The 24,676-nt window shown below is 43.9% G+C and overlaps 1 protein-coding gene across 1 annotated transcript in view; it reads left to right on the top strand.

Annotated features, from left to right (window-relative positions):
* HSF5 (heat shock transcription factor 5) overlaps positions 1–24,676 on the top strand; it is a 31,727-nt gene that overhangs the window by 68 nt on the left and 6,983 nt on the right. Inside the window, exons 2-6 of the mRNA XM_037401410.1 lie at positions 3,285–4,058; positions 6,796–7,170; positions 13,389–13,486; positions 18,506–19,024; positions 23,738–23,897. Of these exons, the coding sequence (XP_037257307.1) occupies positions 3,285–4,058; positions 6,796–7,170; positions 13,389–13,486; positions 18,506–19,024; positions 23,738–23,897 (1,926 nt within the window). The remainder of the gene's footprint in view (positions 1–3,284; positions 4,059–6,795; positions 7,171–13,388; positions 13,487–18,505; positions 19,025–23,737; positions 23,898–24,676) is intronic.

Here is a 24,676-nt window from a genome sequence, read left to right as displayed (position 1 = left end):
GTCAGCGTGGGGCTGGAAGGGTGACAAAGCAGGCAGTGAGTGAAGGCTGGAGAGGGAGACAAAAGCACGCATGAAGAGACACCCAGAAGACACAGCAGGGCTGGCTGAAAAGGCTGGGCGCTGTTGTCAGCGGACGGATGGTGTTAACTGTAAATCCTGTGCAGTCCAACAGCTTTTGACTGAGCTATGACATTTCATGCTAAAAATCATTACCGGTTCAGGCGAGAGGAAACGGCAGGTTGTTCTAGGGAGCCCCTGCATTAAGTCTAAGGCACAAATGCTTCAGGGGCCAATGTACGAAGAGAGCTAAAGGAACCATTGCCTCTCTTCTTGGGCGTGCTTGGCAAGTCAAGTGCAGTTGCTGCCAGCATGCTACAGAGCTGTGTCCATGCTATGCCTCCTGCTGCACCTGCTGCAAGAGCCTCGTGTGACTTGGCCTGAGCACTGAGGCACTGAAAGGTGCAAGCCATGGCACTGCTGGGAGCATGCAGCGCTCATGCTGATGAAAAACATGGTTCTGTCTTTAAGAAGTCATCTGTTTTGCGGCTATGGGCTCAGCTTCAAAGTGCTGAAAGAAACGCTTAAAAGGGACCTATGTTTCTGTGTGTTAGTTTTAGGGAATCATGCTCTGCATTTCAGTTATGGACTACGTATTGCTGGCTCTGCCCTGATTTACAGATGATACACTAAAAACCCCACCTGTCCCACCATCAGGTAGTCATAGTCCTCTGGCAGTCTTGCTGCACAGGGAGAGAGAAACCCAAATTAATTTCATTGAAGTAATGCAAAAGACAACCTCACAAATGCTGAGAAGAATTTTTGTGAAGTGGACATTTTTCTTGATTTTTCAGATTTGCATTCAGTATGCTTTACTTAATTAAGTTTTGGCTGTTTACACTGAGCAACATAATTCTTGATAAATTATTACTGAGGGGGAAAAAATGCAAAGCCTCTTGGGAAGATGACAGCATGAGCTTACTAGAATCGTAGGCCGTTAATTCCTTGGGTAAAGCAACGTCCTTCTATGGTGCTGGATTCTAGCTTTGATGACAACATTGACGAAATTTCTGCTCCTTCCTGCTGTTACTATTGAGTCAGAAAAATGATAAATGTGTAAATCTGCCAAAGACAGGTAGAGACATCAGCCAGTCTGCTGAAAAAGAGGCAAAATTAATGTCTTCTAATCTCTCCTTATCGTTTTTCCTTGTCCTATTTCCTGTTTTACCTGTCTAGTGTAATTTGAAGTGTGAAACTCTGTTAGCAACCCCACCCAAACATCATTTCCCTCACTTCAGCTATGCAGAAGAGCAGAGGGATTTTACTTTCAGTTTAAAAATAGGAACAGTTTCCCATCAGTTTATTCAATTTTGTCCCCTTTCTGGAACTTACTGCACTTTTACTTGCCTAGGTGGTTAGGGGCTGTGCTGTAAACCAAAGCAATAAGGATGACTTTAGTTAAAGAAGAGGTTTTGTTTTGTACTTTCTTGCTAAGAAATCTTACAACAACTCTACGGTAGTGTATTTGAGGTCACGAAACACACAGGTGCTCAGTCTTCTCACTACTTGCTTTGAGGGCAGCCAAGACAGGAATGTCATTTTCTTCTGCCACTGCTGGTGACCTGTGGGCAAGATGCAAGCAGAGAGAGAGATCACCGCACTCTTCCTTCCCCGGCTCCCTGCTCTTCTTTGCCTGTTGGTTCATAGCAGATTCCTGTTCTACAGCAGTAAGGATGGTTCTGCTGGTTCCTGCAGTCTGCCTGCAGTCACAGCTGACAGCACAAGGCTGAGAAGAGGGCAGATCTGTACCAGTGCAACTCAGGCACCGCCTCAGAGCTGTGCCAGCGCAGTGCAAGCACTCGCAGTGACAAAGGTGCTGCTTTAGTAGTTCTAATCTTTGTGAATATAGCTAATCTTGTTCTTTTTCTTTCTTCCTCTCTCTTTTCTTCACACACACGCACCCCCCACACCCTCCCCTGGCCAAGTAACATTATGGTACCCAAAACATCCTGTGGCAATTAGTTCCCCAATTTCCCTGTGATTAAGTACCTGATTTGATTTCTCCTATTTGAAATCCTCCATTAGTCGTGCTTGCCTCCTTTACACCAACTACAGCTTTACTACCTATCTTTTTATACAATAACTGCCCCTCTGAAGATTCCTTCTTCAGTGTTTCCTTCCACTGAAGCTAGTTCTTATCCTCGCTGCTGATTTTCTCTGCCCCATTTTAACTCCACCTGATCTGTTCTGGCGTGGGGATCAGAGCTGCACAGGTCTGGGGGGGTTTAGGGCAAATCTGACAATTCCCGATTTGTTCCGCGTTCCTCTGCGCTCCTTATAAATTTGCTTTTCCTTTTGTGAGCTGCCAGTGGTTTTTAAGCCGACACTTTGCAACACCTGCTCTGCCGGCAGCATTCCTCCCAGCGGGGTACGCACCAGCCTGGGGTGCCCCCGGCACATGGAACAGCTCCCCAGCGCCCCTGCCGCCCGCACCCCCTCTGTCCCCTCTGTCCCCTCTGTCGCCGCTGCCTGCGCCCCCCCGCTGCCTGCGCCGCCCGCACCCGGCGGCAGCCGCGGCCCTTCGCAGCAGCAGCGGCCTGGAGAGGTTCGGCTGCTCAGCAGAAACCAACACCGCTTCCACCACCCTCTTCCTAAGATTATCACTCCCTGGGATTAAATGTTGTGAAACGTGGCCCTTCGCCTCAACCACCCACTCCCTCATGGAAGCTATGGGAGATGCTGGTGGCAGCGGCGCTGAGGGCACCGGCAGGCCTGAGGGGTTGGCTGAGGTGACTGCGGGGCTGAGGGGATGGCCGAAGGGACTGGCAGGCCTGAGGGGACAGCGGTGCTGAAGGGATGGCTGAGGGAACAGCGGTGTAGAGGGGACGTGGGGTGAGGGGATAGTGGGTCTGAGGGGATGGCGGGGCTGAGGGACATGGGGAGGGCTGAGGGCGATGGCCCGGCTGAGGGGACATGGGGAGCTGAATGGACGGGGGGAGCTGAGGGAGCTGAGGGGACCAGGGACCTGAGGGGGATGGCGGTGCTGCAGGCGTGGCTGAGGGGACTGGCGGGGTGGAGGGGATGGCTGAGGGGACTGGTGGGGCTGAGGGGATGGCAGAGGGGATCGGCGGGGCTGAGGGACATGGCGGGGGCTGAGGGACATGGCCTGGCTGAGGGGACTTGGGGAGCTGAATGGGTGCAGGGAGCTGAGGGGGATGGCAGGGCTGCGGGGGTGGCTGAGGGGGATGGCGGGGCTGAGGGGAGGCTGAGGGGACCGGGGAGCTGAGGGGGGGCCGGGCTGCGGCCGTGCCGTGCCGAGGGACCGGGGCGCTGCGCGGACCAGCGCCGCGGCGGGGCTGAGGGCCGGGGGCCGCGCGCGGCGGGCAGCGCCTCGCAGGCGGGGCACGTGCCGTTCGGCGCGTGGCGGGGGAAGCGGAGGCCGCGCGGGCGGCGGTTGAGCGCGCGGCGGTTGGTGCCACCTACCGACACGGACGCGTCGCAGCAGCCCGTCCCCGTCAGTGCCAACAACTTCCCCGCCAGGCTGTGGCGGCTGGTCAACAGCCCGCGCTGCCGCTCCGTTCGCTGGGATGCCTCCGGCCGGGGGCTGGTCATCAACCAGCCGCGCTGTGAGTGCGAGCTGCTGGGCGCCGGGCCGGCCGTCGCCGCGCAGCCGGGTGGCCGTGGGGCAGCGGCAGCCGCCGGTTTCTTCAAGACCAAGAACTTCAGCAGCTTCATCCGGCAGCTCAATCTCTATGGCTTCCGCGAGGTGGGGATGTTGCCGGGGAGCAGTGTGGTGGGGCCCGGGCCTGGGCCGGGCCCAGAGGGTGGACAAGGCAACGGTGGCAACTGCACCGGGCCCCTGCATCGCTTCCGCAGCCCCCACTTTCGCCGCGACCGCCCCGACCTCCTCGTCCACCTGAAGCGCCTGACGAAGGGCAACAAGGCGAAGATGGCAGCGGGCCTGGATGTGACCAGCCGCCCACCCAACCGCTTCCAGCGCTTGCCTGGCATGCCACTGAACAGGCAGCCGCTGCCTCCGCCCTCGACGCTCAGCAGGCCTGGTGAGTCAGAGTGGGCCATGTGGGGCCTTGGTGGGTTTTTGAGAAGCGCTGGGTGGCATGGGATTTGAAAATCAACGCTCCCCTGAGGGAGAAGGGTTACCTGTCCTTGCCGGTGGCATCTCAGTTCACCTGGTGTAGGGAAGCTATTGTTGTTTATGCAGGTAGATCTGCTGCCAGTAAGCATGAGTAGCATGGTTCACATGTATTTCAGGCTGCCTGTAGACTATAGTACAGTCTCCATTGCGTACTACACTAAGAACACCCTTGCTCGATCTCTGTGGAGCTGGCACAGCTCTACCAGATGAACGTTACTGCTTCTTGCCCGTCAGTAAGGATGCCCATCAGTAGGGATGCTTAATAAGCTGTCATTAAATGTGTGTGAAACAGTGAGTCATGTGAAGTGATAACTAGAGCATCCTGTTAGTTTTGTGCAAAGGAGACAAGACCTGGTAGTAAGATTTTTGTCAGTTGTCTCCTGAAAAAGAATTCACAAGCTACGTAGTTTTTAAAACGGATTGAATGAGTAGGTGAGAGCTAATTAGAAAATAATACTGCTGAAAAGCCCTAGAACATGTTTTCTTTCTTTCTAACCCTCTTTGAGAGGATCTGAGTTTTCCCAAGACAAGTGTGAGCCCTCAGGATTATTCCACAAATTTTGTATCAGCCCTAAAGCTTTGTAGTTGGTGCTGTGTAAGGAAGATGTGAATATCTTGCTTTGCAGTGCTCTTGGGCTGCTGCCAGAAGAGCACTCCGGCTTCCCATTCCCTTGGTGGCGTGTTAACTGTCATCTTCCTTGCAGCTGATACAGCAACGTGTTGGTTCAGCGCAGTGATCGGAGAAGACTTTAATAGCCTGGCTGGCTCTTGGACCCGAGTGATGCACCCCATGGGTGCAGAGCTGTAAGGCTGCGGTGTAGGAGAAGCGGCAGGACTGTGCGACCAGGAGAAGGGGAGAAGCAGTTGACGGTACTGCTGTCTGCAGCACCGGCTGGCCTTTAGAGCAGAGTAGGGTATCCCCATACTCTTGGTTACTGTGTCAGGGTAGGAACTGTCATCTAATTCAAGTGGTGTTTTCCGTGATGTGTGTGGAACTGCACGTGCAATACCAAGAAGACAAAATGAAGCATCTGAGAAGGGATGGAACTTATTTCAGTAGGGAGGCTAGGAAGCATTTAAACTAATGATTTGATGTTAACCTTGTTAAGGCTAAGATGAGTCATTGCAGACTTCAGTGACATGTGGTTTGTCTGATGTAATGCAGACCATTGGTAAAGGAAATTATGAGAAAGAGATGACTTTCATTTTTTGTCCTCTGTTTTTATGGCTGCAGTTTCAGAGTTTTTGCTCTAGGAGTCTCATTTTCTAGAAAGACAGAACAAGGAAAACATTGGGGTTTCTATGCAGTCAAGTTCTGACAGGCTGACAATGCACTGTGCGCTCTGTACTGACTATTTAGGGGCACGTCTGAGTGTCTTGCAGGGTGTAACGCTCTGTTAAACATTCAGGAACAATTCCTGGACAGCAACTGGAGGTTGGTAACTTGGCATCCCGTGGTGTCTTGTTTACGTGTTAGAACTAGATAATCTTCATGTCCCTATCCAAAGGTAAAATATAAACAAAAGAATTTTCATACCCCTGTTCCTTCTCTGTTTATAAATGGTGAAAGTACTGAACAGGAAATAAACGGTCCTATACATTAAGTCTTAGCAAATCTTCAGGGTCAGCTGGTATTTATTTAGTGATTCTTAATGGTTAAATGTGAACTTGCAGAATAATGACTGTATGTTACTGATTTCATCAGAGGAGTGCAAGAGGTAAATGTGAGGCTATTTTTAAAAAAAGTCCTTTTGGGTGAGAATTGGAAACTACAGGTCTGAGAAAGCCTGGCTTCTAGATAAACCCTATTGACGTGAACCATCCTGAAACTTGTAATTCTCATGGCTAAATGCAATCCTGCAGGGGAGTCACAAATGCAGTAGTTCTTGCAGAAATCAATGAGCACAGGCGTTTGCGGTGTTACTGTCAGTGTTTCCACAAAGTCACCAAAACAGAAATTGAGCTGTCATGGTATAAAAGCAAATACCATTTCATGAAACAGTAACTGTCTGAGAGAGGAAACTATAAAATAATAGAGAAGAATAAAAGGACTGTCTAGGAAATAACAAAATGGCAAAGTCTGGGATATTTTAGTCTGCACTGAACTAGTTGAGCTGACTGAGAAAAATTGGCTTTGAAATTTTTTTCTTGACCAAATAAATGACTTGTCATAAAGTACTTGCAAAGTCCTTTGGAGGATTTTGACATTGCCCTTCCCTTAGCTGTTTGTGAGCTGTCAGTAGTGGAGTTTGGTCAAATCTTGCTTTATGATGTCCCTTTTTTAAAATGTATTGTCTGATTTAACACACAGTACTTTCAAAATTGCTTTTGTTTGGTTTAGTAAGTTACTACACATTTTGATTTATAGCACATTTCTAAATATGGGTAACTCGTTACTGCCAGTTTAAGGAGATTGAATGCTACGCAGACACCTCTGTGTTGGCGCTTCACTCGTGTGCCACACAGCAGTTACTGCATGCTCGGGTCTAAGAGTACAGTCTCCTTTCTGGATTAAGTATGCTGGAGCAAAGGTAGTCTTCCCAAATCATGTTGTAGAGCCTTGGCTCCTCATATTGCCTTTCTTTGCCTGTGAAAACTCCTTTCCTTAACACTTGTTTCACTTTATTTTGTACCCACTGCAGGACTGCTGACTGTAGGACAGTTTCATCAACTTTACGGTCAAGGTGTTTTCTCTCCTTACTCCTACACGGCAACCTCGTGCCAAGCCCCCAGCACTTTACCAGCACAAAGATTAGATCCGACTCCAGTCCCTTCCACTTGGATCCAGCAGGGACCACTTGGGTTGCTGCCAGGGCAAGGGGCTTCCCCAGCTTTTCCAGATAAAGGGGCTGCCTTTCCTGTACTCCAGACACTTCCAACAGGAGCCACGTACACACTCCAGCCTGTGGCTTCTCTTCCGCCACTTCAGCAAGGGACTCAAAGCGTTGCCGCATCCATTGCAAATTGTAGCAGCTCTGCATCTTCAGTGCCGTACTCACAAGCCTGCTATCCAACAGGTATGAAAAAAAATTTCTGCATTTGCTTTTCAAAAATAGATTTTAAAGTGAGACTTTCAAATATTTTTCTACAATACTTTGTCATGTGTATATCTCAAGTGAGAATTAGAAAGTGTCAAGTCTAAAAGGAAGATGGACCTAAAGCAAAAGGATTTTCTGTTTGGTATTTGTGTCCTTCCTCCAGATTTTGAATGTCCCCTGGTGATTTTCTGGGTAGCCTTTCTGTTGAGGTTAAAGGGTTAGGAGAAAAACATTTGTCCAAAACTAGTCGGTGTTAGGCTAACTTTCATTTTTGTTTTTTTAATTAAGCAAAACTTGGACAATGATATTAAAGCACTGAGACCTTGTTAAGAAGTAGTATCCTAGGCCTTGGTCTCATGTTTTTCCAGGTTAAGGTTTTAAACTCAAAGATCAGTCAAAAGTATTGTGCAGAACAGGGGTCCTCAAACTTTTTAAACAGGGGGCCGGCGCGCGGATTAGGTGGCAGGCAGTCATCTGCGTCTGCTTGGTTTCCCCCTCCAACCCCCGGTGGGGGTGGTGGTGGTGTGGGTGTTCTGTAAATAGGGGGGGCTGGATTGAGGACCCTGGGGGGCCATATCCGGCCCGTGGGCTGTAGTTTGAGGACTCCTGGTGTAGAATATTTCATTCTGCTCATACTATTTTTGTATCTAAATTTTTTTTTCTTGCTTAGCTTCTTTATGTTGTATTTTTTTACGCACTGAAGACTAGAAAGTACAAAAGTCTTGGCTCCTTTCTTTTTTCTAAATTATTTCTGCCACAATTGTCAGTCTCACTTAATCACTCAATTACAAAGTAAATCAGTCTCACTTAAGTGTTTTTATTCTTCAGAAGAGGAGTTGAAGCAAATTACTGTTCTTTTCCTTGCCCTTACCTTGAATGGGAAAAATCACATGATAGGTTATTTTCTGGGGAGTGGTGGTGTATTTGTTGTGGGTTTGTGGTGTTTTTTTTAATTTCCCTAAAACTTCTGAAATTCAGAACATAGTGACTCTTTCCTTGAACAAACTAAAGCTCAGTTATTCTTTCCTTCTGCCTGCTCCTCCTTTGGCAGCCGCACCTTCACAAAGACAGCTATCTATCCTTGTTTAGAAATCCTACACAGTGAAATCATTACATCTTTTCTGAGACTTCTTCTGAGAACATTTCAGACAATAATCACTAGTTTCCATAACGTCATTTTTGTCAAGGAAGGGTTCTGCGGAGCTGGGTGGGCATTTCTTGTAGACACACTTAAATGTTGAAGAGACAGGCAACTTCCAGCATGTGCTCCTTGCCTTGTGCTCCTTATGTAAAGATTACTATGGTGGCCAAAGTGTGGAGCCTGCCTTACCAGCTGCTAACTATTAAGTCTTCTCCCAGGAGCAGGTGTCCTGAGAATCAGAATGGTTTGGGTTGGAAGGGACCTTAAAGATCAGCAAGTTTCCACCCCCCTACCATGGGCAGGGACACTTTCTGTTAGACCAGGTTGCTCCAAGCCTCATCCAGAATACTTGCTTAATTAAGATGCAAGGTGGTCCCTGCTTTGTGTTTCTATTGGTTACAGAGCATAGGCTCAAACTCATCATGATGAATTGTAGTTGTCTCTATCTCAGCTAAGGCCCCAGCCCTCTTCCGTAGTCAAGGGAAGGGAAAGGGGCATCTTGGGTGCGATTCACATAGCTCGGTTTAGAGTTTGTCTTGGGGTAAGATTACTCGTGTCCTGGAAGTGCCTGTTTTGAAGTGCTGCCTGTAGGGGAGCTGAGGGAGACTAGCATAGATTTAGACATGAATATGTAGATCTCTCTCACTGGATGACGCTCGTTGCTCTCACTGGATTTGTAAAAGTTTAAAGGATAACTTGGCTATGTTGCTCAGGTAGAATCTTCTGGGGTGGGAGGTGGGTGTGAGAACACGGTGAAAACATACCAAATTTTGCAAGGTGTAATCAAAACTAAAATACAGAAACTTATGGAATCTGCAGCGTTTGAAAACTCTGGTGATTTAATTAGCATTTCTGAGAATGTAAGTGACATTTCACTAGAGTATGATAAATCTTTCAATTTTCACTGTCACTTAGGACTGTCTCAGTGGTTTTACTTCTGTTCCTGTGTATCTCTTAATCTCTCTGCTATCCTTTCTTCTGTATATTATAACATACAGAATGCTGAAAGCATGTTTCTTCATATGTCCACATGAAAAAGTCTGGTTTCCTTCATCATGAGAGCACAGTAGCAAGATTAGTTTGTTTGGAAAGTGATAGTTAATCTTAAGATATGTATTTAGTAAGTGAGAGGACTAAAGAATGTATGTTCAATCTTATTCTTGACTCTTTTCATTTCACTTTTGAAGTCCCATTAAATTAAATCAAAGTAGAACTTTTTCAAAAGATTTCTTTTTATGTGTATTCAAACTTGTTTGTTAACTTCTGTGACAAAAAGATTTCCCTGGTTTTTCATTATGATTCTTATTGAAAGGTCAGTAAAATAAAATATGCTCATCTGGATCTTTTTTTCCCCACTCGCATTAGACCATAATTATTTTAAGGATTTAGTTCTGTTTACTTTCAACTATCTGCAGAACCTTTGACAGTAGTAGAATTGCATCAAAGAAATGCATTGAAGCTTTATTATCCGAGAGTGTCTAATAATGAAAATCAGTCAGGGAGACCATGTGAGAAATACTAGTTATTGGTGCCACCTGACAGTGCAAGTTCAGTCATGCCTTTTGAATACATCTGTGGCTGTAGGGTTCATTTACATATGATAACCTTTCTGGTGAGTGGTAGTTTAGGAGGAGTCGTGATATTCTGAATGATACACTCTCAGTGAAGATAATTCATTTTCTTTGTAAGTCTTAAAATTCACAGGTCACAAGGGGATTCTTAAAATAAATAAGCAGCTGAAAATGACTGTTTGAACACAGCATGAATAGCACCATATTTTCCCTTGAGAAAAGCAGACTAGGTGCATTAGTAATGTGCTTGTAAAACTAGTTGTAGGATTCGTCTTGCCTAAGATTCATCTCAATGTATAATGGTTAGTTGTATGTGCCTGGGCTTGTCATCTAGATTACATGTATAGTCAGTAGAGAGAAACAGGCACCTCCCAGAGGTTGAGTCCTTCCAACTTTCTCAGATGTATGCCTTTGGAAGACAATGCATTCCTTTCTGACGAGCCTGTTTGTCCACTGACTGTTCAGAGAGCTGACAACTGCCAGACATCTGAGTCTATGTAGCAGTAAGGCAATTAATCCCACCTAAATGTCTAAGTTCAAACAACGTTGTCTTTCCCATTTTCCCTTACTGAAAAGATCTTGGGTATCTTCTTCCTTTTCATTAGTCTTTCAGCTGGTAAAGAATGGGAGCTTGTATCCAGGCCCATTCCGATGTGTTCATTGATCTGGCAGGAACAGGCACAGCTGCATTCCCCGATTTCTTGCACAGCTTTGAGTACTGTTGACCCAGTTGTCTGGTGAGTAAGTAGCTTCTCTTAGGCATAACTTTTGGACCTGACGTGGTAAGTTCACACTGAAAGGATAGTCTTAAGGTTCTTCCTTTGTATTTCCAATGGTAGTGTGTGCTTGAGTGGAATGGAAGGTGCTGGAGAGTGTCAGTCTCACGCGTTTTGGCCCAGCTGAGCTGATAGTAACAGCACATTAATAAAATGTCTGTTGCTATCGTGAATGCCTAGAGATGATACATGCTTCCCTTCGATTTCCAACAGATCTTTGGAGAAATTATGGTGGTTGTTCAAGCTTGGAAAAGATCTGCTGCTGATCATATTGGGTTTGCACTTCCTTTGGGCTTTCAGCTTTCCTGAGCTTGCATGTAGTATTGAAACCTGTAAGAAGCATGCAATGCAAATGTGTACACATCAAACTGTGAACATGGAGCTTTGCCAGGACAAGTGTCTGGGTGTCTTGATCAGCTCTATCATGACCTTGTTAGCCTGGTTAGCACTCTCCCCTAGAAGAGCTGTGCTTAGTTCAGCAGTTGGTGTGGACTTAGGACCATTCCCATCAGGCTGTTTGGATGTGGCTGTTTTAGCTTGGAAGAGTAAGGGATTTTAACAGTATTAACAGACTCTATTCCAAGGAATGGGTCTGGATGGATTTAGTTTACTGTTAGAGTGGTAGCCTTCATGTCTTCAGCAAGTTTATAATTTATTTGTTCTTCTCTGTTGAAACACTGAGACCCCACAAAATAACACTGTCTGAAGAGGACTAAGATGTATATAAGAATGTGACGATAATATTTTGTTGTCCCTCCAGTTAAATTTCACATGTTTATTTTTATATGATTCATCCAATTAGTCCAGCATTGAGAAAACAGAAAACAAAATGAATGCCTCAATAAATCTCTAATAGCTGTCTGCTTTGGATATAAGAATACTAAACTTGATCAGACCAAATGTCCATATAGCTCATCATTTTCTCTGACAGTAAAGCCCAAGGAGGAGTGCAGGAGCAGAGCAAGCGTGGACTGATGCTTTTCCAATAGTGTGGGCTGAGGGAATTAACAAACCATAACACGAGTTGTGTTTAATAGCCCTCAGTGGATTTCACTTCCATGAACTTGCCTGTTTCTCCCAGCCAATGTGGACTTTGGTTATATGGTGACTCTCTTTTGGTGACTACAGGTGATAAGTGGTACTTGTCTAAAATCGGCCTCCATCTTATGATGCATTTGCTTATTAACTGACTGCTCTCAAGGCTACGTTTGTGTCTCCTGTGATATTTCCACAGATACCATTGTTCTTGCTGTTAGATCAGCCACTGCCATAGCTTATAAAAAGTTCTTGCGAGTGCAAACCATTCTTTTTATGTAACATTCTGCATTTCAGAACATTCAGAATCAGTTGTCAGTCTCATTGTCTTCATGGTTTTTTCTGTTCTCCTCATTTTGATTTAAAAACATAACAATTTGTTTCATTGATGAGTTGCTTTTGCTAGAAGCTCTACTAACTGTAAGAATCCTGTAATTTATATTTTACTTGTAGCTTTTTATAGTGTATGATCTGGAATTAATATTTTATACTTACTTACTATTTCATAAGCGTTTTTTCCCACTGGGTCCTTCCTTTTCTGTTCTTAGAAAATAGGTTCTTTGTAATATGTGTTTGGTTTTCCTTAGAATCACTTTTGCAGGTTACAAGAAATATCACCTTTGTCATTGCTCTCTTGCATTGTTTTTACAATAGTCCTTCAAAAGTTTGATTTGGTGGTTTTCTTGAGTTTGTAAACATGCTTTGGAGTTTCCAGTGAGTGAAGCCCACATGTCATTTAGGTTTTTGGCAATATCCAGAACTGTAATATGTTCACAGGTCATAGAACATTCTTCTGAAAGATGTCCAGATTTCATCATAAATTTGCTCAGCATTAGCTTTTGTAGTAATGTGAGTCATACACATAGCTCATGCTTGTTTAGAAGGATGTCCACTAGCTCTTTCTGTGTTTTTTAGCTCTTATGTTTGTTGCTCCCAACTGCACAAAAATTCAGCAACATCATATTAAAAAAGAGCCATAGGTATAGCCATTAAAAACGCATACTGGTTATTGTAGCAGCCGTCTCATGTGGAATCTCATGTAAGTGTCAAGCTTTGCAAATAAATCATCTGATCTGTTTGCCATCTCAAGTCATACTTACTACATTTACTTGTTATGAATTGGACTAAATTTGTTTTCATCAAAGACTTCTCTCTGAGAATGATTGCAGATTTTAAAGGTTATCCGTACTGCATATAATGCCTTTCTTTTAAACTATTTATGTGTGTCACCGAACAATAGTACCTGCAGCATACCGCCTCAACTGCAGAGTTGCTTTTTAGAATAAAATCACTGTTTCATCTCAGTGCATATGTGTGTATGAACATCTAGGTTCAGCTATGTGAATATGCTTTCTGTGGTGTATTGTGGCAAGAAACTCAAGCAGCCAAATCAAAGAGGTGATATTAAGACACTAAAGACTGTGATTATGAAGTTTCTGCATGTATGTGTGTGTTTTACCAATTTTACAATATATATTTTTAATATATCTATACATATCTTAAATATTTTTAAGATTAAGAAATTGGTCTTAAAATGACTTGGGAGGTAACAATAAATTTCTGGAATGTCATTTACTGTGTGATTATTGAAATGTTTAATCAAAGTAAGCAATAGAACTCTGCACACCAGACACAGGTTCCGGCAGTCTGATAGCTGTGTTTGAATTCTTGCAGCCACACCACAGAGTTGTTCAGCAGCAGCCCACACAGATCCTCTGGCTGGCTGTGCTGGTCCTACTGCTTCAGCGTGCACCCACGACAGCTTTGTCCAGGTGAGCGTAGCCTACTGAAAGGAGGTGAAAGCGAAGGAGACTGTATGAATGAACTGCAGGTTTATACACTTGTGAAATTAAGGATATAAATTTGAAAATTGATCTGCTTGATAAAGTGAAAGTGATGTGGTTTACAAATACCTATTTCAAAGAACCACTGAATGTTAAACGGGTAGTTTTGTAATTCAGGTTAGGTTTCAGGGTAGCAGCATAGTGGGTGTCCTCATCAGTGGAGTGTTTTTGCTTGACTTCACCAGAATCACTTTTAGTTAATGAGCCTGCATTTGTATTGGAAGAATGTTCTTGCCTGGACAAAAAGAGATTCTTTAATATTATGAAAATACTGAGAAGCAGCTCCACTTCTTTGTCCCGGACAGCTTCCTGCAGTCCTGAGTTTCATTTGATGAACGAGAAAAACTAAGGTGACTTTTTGGAATGGGCCCCACCTCAGAGATCTCTTATTAAAGATAACTCCAGTACTTCCTGTAAATGCTTTATGTAATTTTAGTGGAAACTGCACCTTATTTGGAGGGCCTGGCTTATCAGATATCAGAAGATCTGAAGTAAAAATGCAAGAGCTTCCTTTTCTATTACAGCATAACGCATATACTTTTTTCCCCCTCACAGAGGACAAGCGAAGCAAGTTATGCTTATGTGTGTTGAAAAAGGGTTGACCTACCCAAGCTTGATCATCCAGTTTCCTGTCTTGCAAATATCAACCTTTGTCTTTTATTCATGACTTCTTTTAAAAAATAAGCTTATCCAAGATGGGCAGGTTATGGCCAGGATAACACGTTAGTGTAAGGCTATAAATAGCCAACAGCCAGTCATGCCGTCGATATTGTAGTATTTATTTTTCGCACAGTGCATCTTTGTCCTCTCACTTTCATTGTGAGCTGCTTTTTTCATCCAGGACATGAGGATCCGTCTGAGCGATGGGCAGTCACAATTAAATAGCTTATCTCGGAAGGCCGAGATCCATGGGATAGTAAATCATTCCAAAGGAGTTGTCAAAGGTGGTGTTGTGGCTAGATTGAAGGATAATATACAGTGTCCAAAGGGTCTAGTAAAAATCAGTTGTTTGGAGAAGCAAGTCCATGGGCAGTGTGTGGAGTCAGAAGAGCTTTAGGCCACTTGCTAGTGGTTGCTTTGTTTCCTGGAAACCCCCAGCAAAAAGCTGCCGAGCATCTGGGCAGACTGCGGGAAGGCGATCCTCTGCGTGAGAAGGCCAAAGGCGAGCAGTGCCCTGTATCAGTTCCACCAGGTCAGTAACCGGCTGTCTCTGAGCAGGGTAACACAGCTATCGTACCGCGTGGATCAACGGGACTTCTAGAGATTTCTGAGTCTTAGCATAGCCTAGGTCATTTCTCCTGGAACGTGGTGACAGGCTGTGCAGGTGGTACAGAAGACAGCAGTTTGCCTGCGGTTCTTGCTGAGCTGTGGGGAATAATCAGTTTGCCTTTTGTGTGTTCTGGGGCATATACTTCCCCAAACTTCTGCTGGGGGATGTGGCAAGCTGCAGTATTGAGCATCCTGCCCTGCTGGTGTATTGATCATCCATCAGTAACCACTTGCACAAATCCTCAAAAGCGGTAAAATTCATCAGCCCTGGCTGACTAAGCATTTTTATTGTTCTTCACAAAAAATAGAACTATTGCATGGTATATTTCCTATCGTTCCACTCAATACCTTCCACCAGTTGCAGGAATTCAGTGCGATGCTGTTGAAGCGTGGTTTGCGGGGCGTTTTAGGCTGTTTGGTCACGCTGTGTGCTGCTAGATAGGAGTGGCAAAGCCTATACGAAACTGCTGGACCAGTCCCGAAGACAGCGAACCGTATCGGCACACTAGCAGTCAGCAAGCTGGTTACCAGCCCCGTTTCTGTTGGATCCAGACGGTGCTTTGTGGTCTCAGAAGGAAAAGCGGGCACTCTTGGACAAGGAAGCCTAACCTTGTGCTGTTCCTTACTGGGTCTTGCAGAGAGCATCACTTTTAAGTTTAGGAGAGATTTAAGACAGGTGGAGTTTCTGGGTCTTGGAGGCCAGCTGCTGGGCTTGTACAGTACGCACCTGAGCTGCTGAAAGTGTTAGGTGACCCTGCCTGGAACACGGGCAGACCAGGCCGGTAACTAACTGGTTGGTTGGCTGCAGTTTGCTCTCCAGGAAAAGCTACAGAGAATTACTGCGTGGAATGGCAAGGGGACATAGGTGGTTATACCCAGACATGGTGGCTGATGATGGTGTATCTCACCAGGTTTCTGAAATCGGGGTTTCAGAGGTTTGTATTACACTCTCATCACGGTTGGTTACAAAACAGGGAGCTCAGGTACAACTTCTTACCCATTTTTTCATTTGGGTTCTCTTAAGTGGGGTTTGGATTAGTGTGATGAATCAGTATCCTTGGGTAGGAATGAGTCTTTTGAGAGACCTCCTGCTATCTTCTGCAACAGCAGTGCTGGCAGCTCACAACCATTAGCTCAATACTTCCCCGCTGCTTTATCATAGATGTGAACTGAGGCTACATATTGGATTTCAGCGATTTTTAAATTTTTTTTTTCCCTGCCCCCACCTCGTTTTGTTTTTTTTTAATAGCAGCCCTGCTGTTTGATTATTGCTATTACCATGGTTATTAAGCTGTCAGTATTTCCTTGTGGAACTGAAGCAAGAGGTAACGGGAAATGGAAGAAATAAACGTGCAAGAAAAAAGAAGAACTTTCTGACCTTAAAAGCAGTCCTAAGTAGTTTGCTTTTATTTGTAATAAGGAATGATAATCAGCCATGTTATTTCAAAAAGAAATCAAGTCTGAACTAATTCCGATTGCCCAAGCACTCAAGCCAGATTTGTGTAGTCCTAGCAGTCCCTGAAAAGGTGTGGTTGTGCTTTAATTCCTGCACACGCTACGCTAATCTTATAAGTGAAATGCCCGTCTTCTCTTTCACCACTTCTGCTAAGTTAGACCATTTTTCCTCTTGAGCTTGAATGACCAGCAAGCTATTAGTCTTTCAGGCCCTGACTTCTCAATCTTTTATCAGTTTTCCTTGTTTCATTGCTGCCTCCCCCCATCCTTCTCCAGGTGAACTAAAAGGATTTAAATTGTACCTTTGTGTGGCCCCTTTCTCCTGTTGGAAATACACACGAGATCCTGTAGTGCATCCAAGAGGACAATATGTGCTATAACAGCTTCAAGCTGAGGTCCCCTAAGAAGAGGCAGAAAAAGATTCAGTATGGGTGGGTTGGTTGGTCGGTTTTTGGCAGGGATGATCTTATTCCTGGACGGTTTGGTAACCCAGATCTTACTTAGAATCCTGACTACTTATGACAGTAAACAAGCAATGCAACAGAAATGAAACACCTTGTTAACATTTTAAAAAAATAGAACTGAAAAAAAAATCAAATGAGAGGAATAATGTTTGAACCTATCTCATAAAAACATAAAGGTGGCTTAGCCTTTAATGAAAAGATTTTGCTTAACTTAACCTAAATTTCTCAAATTCCAGGTTTTATTTCCCCCTCCGTTTCCCCCCACCCTCCACAGTTTGTGGCTATCTACAAACTGGCACATCTACACGAATCCACACTAGGACTTGACTTCACACACCCAGGAGACGGGATCTCATCTCTTTGTGGTATCTCCATCAGGGAGAGACCAAGTCCTTCACTGGCATTTGATCTGATACGGCTTTCCTAGTAGGTGATCCTGTAGCTTCCTGTTCTCTAATTTACTCGTCTCTGGAAGTAGCTTTTCATTAACCATGACCTCAGCTAGAAGGTCTAAGGATAGTCAGGCACTAAGGACTACTCCTTCATACTGGATCTCTTCCAAAAGAAGGCTGTATTTTAAATAGACCTGAGTTTCTGTTCAACATCATTGTATGACTTGTATTTGTCAGAAGAAATGACCCTTCTAGTGTCCTTTGACTGAGTCACCTCCAGAAGAAGTAGCAGTACAGACACTGGCTGTTAAAATGTCATCTATCATTTCACTTGGGTAGGACTTGCTGCTTTGGAAAAACTCTTTCATTGTCTTCATTCTGTTTTAAAGGTTATTCGATATATATGAATGCTACTAAAAAAATCATCACTGGATTGCTGATTGTGTCCTGTCGTCCTGTGATGTCATTACAGTGAAAAATTTTAGTAGTGTTCAGACCTGATCTGTGATGGCAAAGGCAGTCTCTGTAGGTTCTACAAGAAGTGTTTCTGACCTGAAATTCTGTCGGGTTTTTATGCAGATCGATGCAGACTTTGAGTTGTGCCTCTGTGGGACACTGTCATGACAGGAGAGTCCAGATGTGAGGCTGTGACAGGCAGGGCAGTTTTACAGTATTTGCTGTCATCGGTATTTGAACTCCCACTCATCCTGGGACTGGGGCGTTCCTGGGGGGCACCCCTTGTGTAGATGTGCCTATGGACAATCACTTGAGGAGGAAAATGGTATTATTGGTTAAGAAGCGGTGAGTTCCTCAAGTTGTGTTGTCCATATGCACATTTACAGCATATGGACCTTTTTCTTTTGCTTAAAAATGTTGTGGTTTATACTGATTTTTTTATACTACAACAACAGGAATGCTTGAGTTTTAGAAGGAACTGAAGGCGGGTGGATTTTCTCTCTCATTTTCTATTACGTATGTGGCACGTGAAGAGGGTGGTTCTAGTGTACCCCCACAGGTCCTACTAAGACCAGAAGTCTCTGATTTGAATGCTTGGGTATATTTAACACCTGCGGTGCAAAGGGTGTGCAGACAATGCATCTGCAGGCATACACCAGCTCCTAGTAAGTAACCTTCTCTCCAGGATAGACCATGAATAGAAGAAAGGAAGCGTGCCAAGAGTAAGGTGGTTAATGAAAACCAAGACAAAGCAGTAGCTTTTTTCTTTTTTCTTCTGGTTAAACTTGCTATTTAACTGAGAATAACGGACAATCTTTCAAGCTTTTGGATAAATGGATAAACAGAATCAATACACATCCTGTCATGGTAATTTTTTGATACACAAGTTCACTGTATTTTGTTTTTTCCAGAATCCTCCAATGCAGTCATCTTATGAAGCTGAACTGATGCCGTCTGACTGGCTATGTAATATATCTGAAGAAAACAAGAAGGCAGAAGTCAGTCTTGAAGCCATGTTTCAGGTTGCCGCTGAGGTGCATTCATCATGCAAAGCTGAAAAGGTGGGAGTGGCACCTGTAGAGAGCCAGTATTCAATCCTGGAGCTTAATGGAAATCAGGCACTGCCTGTTAATAGTTACACACCTTCTTCAACTGAGGAAAGCCAGCTGGAATGTCTCACTCCTGTAACTTCAGACACGTCATTTCTGGTGGCAGCAGATGGAGCACTGAATTTGTCTCCATTACAGCCTTCTGACATTCTTTGTGCTGCCGATACCACTCTGTCTATAGAAACTGCTGCTGCTGCTAAAATACTACAAGAACTTCTGACCACACAGGAAGCAGATGAAAAACGGAGCAAAGAACCAGATCACCGCCCAGCTGAGTTCTCCCTCATGTTTTTTCAGGAAGAATTGTTCAGTCCAGAGCAGGTAAGGGGTAAGGGGAGGTAAACCAACATCTTTCTTGAGCTAACTATATTTGATAGTAATGCTAGGGTCTGGACCGATAGCTTTTCAATATTCTTGCCTGCTTAAGAACTGAAGGCTTCTTTAATTAAGCTTTTAATGGACAGTGAAGGGTTTGCTTGGTAAAGCAAGATATAAAAAAGAAGACGGAATGAAAAAGTATCCCATGTTTCCCATGTTAATGAGCATGACATGTGTCAGCCTGTTGGCCAAGTTAGGGTGTTCATTTGCATGGGAAACATGCGTAGTGCAGGTGTATTCGTGGTGATGAAGTGGATGCTTTTTTAGGTTGTAACATACCATCTTTAATCTCCAACAAAGAAGAGTATTTTGAGAATTGCCACTGGAGGCAGATTTTTGCTTAAATTTAGATAAACGGTTAGATTGTTTCTGATAAATAGTTGTAAGTTCTGTTTTCTGTGGAAAGTATAGTTTATTGACATTTGACTGGTATAAAGCATCTTCATTGGTTTATACTTTGTGGTGTACAACAAGTTGTAATTGTACTTCGGTCTACCTGTACCTGGTCTTCCCGGTATGTAAAATTGTAAGTCTCATGAGGGGTGAGGGGCATTCTAGATGTTACTCTGTTAAGGCAGCAAATGCGTGCTCTGCTTTTTTTTTTGTTTTGTTTTGAAAACAAGGTAAGCTCAGGAGATTGACTGCATCTGTTTCTGCTGCATGAGACCTACCTTGCATGTAGGCACTCAATCTCATTTTTGTGTGTGCATTGAAGCTACTGTTTTATTGTTCTGTCGGTAGCTTGACGCCTTCACTGAAGTTTCTAGATCGGAAATCATCAGCTGGCGCAAACCTCCCATTGTTGCTTTCAGCGTTATAAAGATTAGTCATCTTCCTCTTGGGTATCTTTCTAGAAAGGGCTGTGTATTCTGATCAAGCCTCTGCATAGCTCAAGCCTAGACTAGACTGTTCTGCTCAGTACTGTGTAGGGAAGAGCACATCCCTGTGCTAGTGCATAGAGTTGGCAGCACTCCTTAATTGGTGCCCACTCATTATATTAAGTGTTGACCGCACTTTAAATGTTGTCAGTTTGAGAATTTTTGAACTGCATTTTTAGAATGATAGGTTGTCCCTTGTTGAAGGCCTTTGGAGTCCGTGACCCGAACTTCCTTGTCAAGAACTGGGGGAATTAAGCACACGAACCACGTAGTTGTTTGGGAGGGAGGTTTTGTATATTTGTGAGAATCCTGATGTTGGTCCTGGACTGTAACTGGTTAAATAACTGGCCTCATTTTTTGAGCAATTGAAAAGCAATTCAGGGACTGTTCAGCGTTTTGTTTGACAGATTCCCTCTTTCTGTTAGAACTACTCTTCAACTAGTCTCCTCCTCCCAAACTCGGGAGAGGGAAGGTTAACTTAACACCCTACTTGTCCAGAGCCTGGGGTCATGGCAGGTGCAGAACTCTCCAGAGGAGGCTTCGGTGCCTGTACTCCTCACATCAGGCTCCAGCACAGTTTTCTTCCTCATCCCTGAATCTGGAAGCACTCAGGCTTTCAGTGGCTGTTGGTACCATGTGTTTTAGAGCAAGCTTGTGACAGAATAGTGGGCGTGCACAGAAGACCGCTCTATTCCTCTCTATACGAGCAGAGGGGGAGCAAATTCCTCCACTGTTCGTACAAGAGCATCAGAACAGCTCTGCTGGGTCAGATCAAAGGTTTGTCTTGCCCAGCGTCAAGTCTCAAAACAACAGCTGTAACCTGATGTGTAGGGAAGAGCAAGAACAAGGAGCGCAAACAGAGCAGGGCATTCCTGCTTACACATTCCAGCTACTTTCAGCCCGAGGACTTGCGATGATGCTGTGTACTTCATCTTGGGTTTCTGCTCTGTGGACTGAAGTCAGCCCTTGAAACCGTCGGTTTTAGCATACGGGACCTTTTGACCAAGCTGGTACTGTTTTGTTTTCTGTTTCGTTCACAGTATTTCCCAGCATTTAATTACTCTTGTGACCAGCACTGAGCCTTGAACTGTCTTCCTCATAGAAGTAACAGTTTAGTAGAAACCTGCTTTATTCTGCTTTCCCGATTTCCTAAAAGACAGCAAATTAAAGAGCAGCTCTTTACATGAAAAGAGTTAGTACATTCAACAGTTCAGATCCAGCGTTGTCCTCTCAGCCTCAGTGAATTTCTGTCCTAGACTTTTAGAGGCTTTGGCCTTCAATGGGCACCTCTTATTCCACTCCTACTCCTAAGAAATGTTTTATTTTCTTCTTAAAGTGGAAATAGAACATTTCTGTAATGCTTGATCAAGAGGAATTTGCCTCCGATTTCGTTCAGTCTCCTTGGCAGCATACCTATGTGAAGGCTGAAACGCTTGCTTTCTTTGGGGAAGGTGAATCCAGCAAACCCCGTTCATGCGAGTTGCTAATTTTAGTACCTCAGCTTCCCATCATGGTTCCAGCTGGGTATAGGTATAGTCCAGTCAGTGTCTCGTAAGTCGTGTAAGTAGTGAGATGCAGCAGTTTTGGCGTTTTTCAGTAACTGAAGTGAAAAGGCAAAACTTTCACGTCTGTCAGCTTTGGTAGCTTTGCTTGATTCTCCGCCAAACAATGTTTTGGACTCTGAAGTTGCAGAAGTATTAGACCTGAGTGGAGGGTCTGTCCACAGGTGCGGTGAATCCATGGTCAGAAACATGTTCGCTTAAAAGACCAAACAATAAAAAAAAGGGATAGCTTGGGAACCAGACTTGTGTGGGCTAGGCTGATGCTGTTAGGATGAAAATGGTATTATTACCTATTACATTAGATTACTGAAGAGTTGGTGTGTAAGATTCTATAAACACAGTGATAAAAAGAAATCTGAAAGGGGTGCTGTGCAGTATGACTGCTCTTCAGTTTCCACACACGCAGCTGTAAGGGTTAAAATTGGACACAGCATTGGAAGTACAGGTTCACCAGTGAGGGGGAATGAAATTTCCTCAGTTTGCTGGCCACGCTCGTCCCGGTGTAGCCCAAGGTGTCGTTAGCCTTACTGGGCACTGCAGCATCCCCAGGTCCTTTGCAGAACTGCTAGTTAGAGTGTCTAGACTACTTTCACCACGTAGGCTAGTAACAGTTTCTTGATAATGGTTATCCCAATATGCATGTTACTTGTTTTTTCTTTATCAAACACTGCAATTTGGTTTCTACATCCCCTGCCTGGTATTGCTTTTCATTAGTCTCTTCTTTTTAAATAATGAAGTTTGCAGAATTGTTTCTAGAGCAGTTGTCCGGTGGAATATCCGGTTTAGAATGCTTACCTGAGAAATCTTCCCTTCTCTCACTACTTGATGAAGGCTGCTCACTGATTTTTCTAGAACTTGCTATTATGGAAATGTCACCAGGAATAGAGAAGTCATCATCACTCGTGAGACTTGGATTCTAGCTGGTGAAGGTAGTGACCTACAGCCTGCCTGCCTTCTTTGTTTTTGTGCCTGGGAAGGAGTTGTGGTTCAGACATCAGACAAAAGGCACTGCTAGCCACGTGTTTTTCACGTGGCCTTGTTAACAGTACTAAAGCAATACATCCAGACAGCACATTTCAAAGAGGAAAAACCGAGTCAAATGGGTATCCAGCAAGTGCAGGAGGTGTGTGGGAGGGAACTAGTTCTCCCTGGAGTACTCCATTACTGTATTTGCACAGGCCTTTTTGAATGTTATTATACAACTTTGTCAAGCAATGTATGTGTGTTTCTATTGATACGTATACACATAGCCTGTTATATACTCAACATTGAGTAATGACAGACTCAAGGTGGTGAGCGTGATTTTTGGAAAGACTATCTTATTACCAAGTGTGACCTCTTGTCTTCTGTAAACTCACACATAATGGTTTTCAAAAGCTTTTTTTCCCCTTAATAGAAGGAAACATTGCAGGCTCTGAGCAGTCATTCATCTTTAGGTTATTGATGTATAAGATATTTGCAGAAGAGATGACTATTCTAGAACAGGTGATACTGTGAAAATTTTTCTGTCTAAAGGTAGATTCCAGGTGCTTAACTTTGGGCCTGTACTGCCTCAGTGAAAATGAAACAGAACTTGGTTGTCCGGGTCTTTTTTTTTTTTTTTTTTTTAAGCTACAGGTTTTTGCCACATGATCATGGAAATGTACCAGTTTGCCAAATGGTTGCCTGCAAAATACATGTAGAGCAGCAGCAGAGGGCTCTAAAAAGCAAGCAACACGTTATAACTTAATGTCTTAACGACTGGATGGGGTGGGGTGAGATTCCCAACCAGAAATGTGTGGTTCACGTGTGGTTCTGCATCACACAGCTCTGTCAAGTTGAGCTAGATCTGTCGTTATTATTACACGTGCTGGTAAGAATGAGTGCACCTATATTTCTTCTAGCTTATTTCTTCTAGCTAGTTTAATAACTGAGGGAAAAGTTCAGACTGTGGGGACATGTACCCTAACTTTGTGTATTCTAGTTTTCTGATCTCATATTTTGCTTAATATGATGTTTTGTAAGAGGTTGTTTCAATTTAGCAACCTTAATTCTGAGTTAAAAACACTTACTATGTCAACTGTCTAGGCAGTGTTCACCACCTGTTAGATGCCCTTTTGGAGTGGAGAAGAATAGCTTTTATTTTGTTTTATTGGTTTTATATTAGTTTTATTATAAGATAACATTGAGTGATCTTTGGTTTTATTTCTTTTGGTGTTGTGTTGTGTTTTTTTAAGGAGAATACTAGTGTTAAAAGTGAATCCAGGACATCGGAGACAGAAGAGAGACAATTCACTTCAGGAGCTGAGCCTGTGAACGAATCTGTAGAACAGACAGATTCATCTGTAAAATCTTTCTCCCGGAAAAGACGCAGTTCAGACACAGGCAACTCTCTCGGTAAGAAAGATTCTACGTTTTCTCAGAGATTACGGTGACAGCTACTCTGAAACTAACTATTACAGAAAGGGGAGAGTAGAAGAATTGTTGTCTGCCGTGTAAGTACCTCATTGTTCCTTCAGTTAAAATACTAAACTTGTACAACCTCTTAGTGTACTTATCAACACACTTCAATAGAGACACTTATGCTAATTACTCTGATGTGGGAAAGGGTATAAATTATGTAAGTAAATAAAACTTGAAGTTCTGGGAGTTGTGCCAGAAACCTGGATGTCACAATATTGAGATTAAGTCCATAGACGTGTTCGCTGGAGGGCGACAGTGCTGTGAAGGAAACACTGAGTAATGAGGTAACTATGGAAGTTCCAGGGGCAAAACCCACCAAACTGATGAAGCTAGTGTAGAAGTCTGAACTCTTTGTCTCAGATCACTGAACACATTGTACCAGTCTGGTAGTGTCCTGAAGCACATGAGAAAAACAAGCCGCAGAGTATCTGAGGCTAAAAACTTCACAAATCTAGTAACTGAAGGGAAAACCTAAATGCCCACAGATTAGAGAGACATAAGAGGACACAAAAAGTACTTGGGATCCATTCTAGAGGGGAATTTGGTTCAGCCTGCAAGTCTCTAAGAAGCTGTTTCCCTCACAGCTGTTCATCAAAGAGCCGATGGTGGGGTTTGAAGAGCTGTTGCTCACTTCAAAGGGTGGTTTCTAGATTCCAGATCATGATGCTAGTTAATAGTTCAGCTCATAATGCCCATCAGTTTCAAACATTTAA

This window comes from Falco rusticolus, chromosome 1 (assembly GCF_015220075.1).
Source record: "Falco rusticolus isolate bFalRus1 chromosome 1, bFalRus1.pri, whole genome shotgun sequence".
Classification (NCBI taxonomy): Eukaryota; Metazoa; Chordata; class Aves; order Falconiformes; family Falconidae; genus Falco; species Falco rusticolus.
Note: the sequence above shows the minus strand (reverse complement) of the source record. Positions and strands in the feature narration are given on the sequence as shown.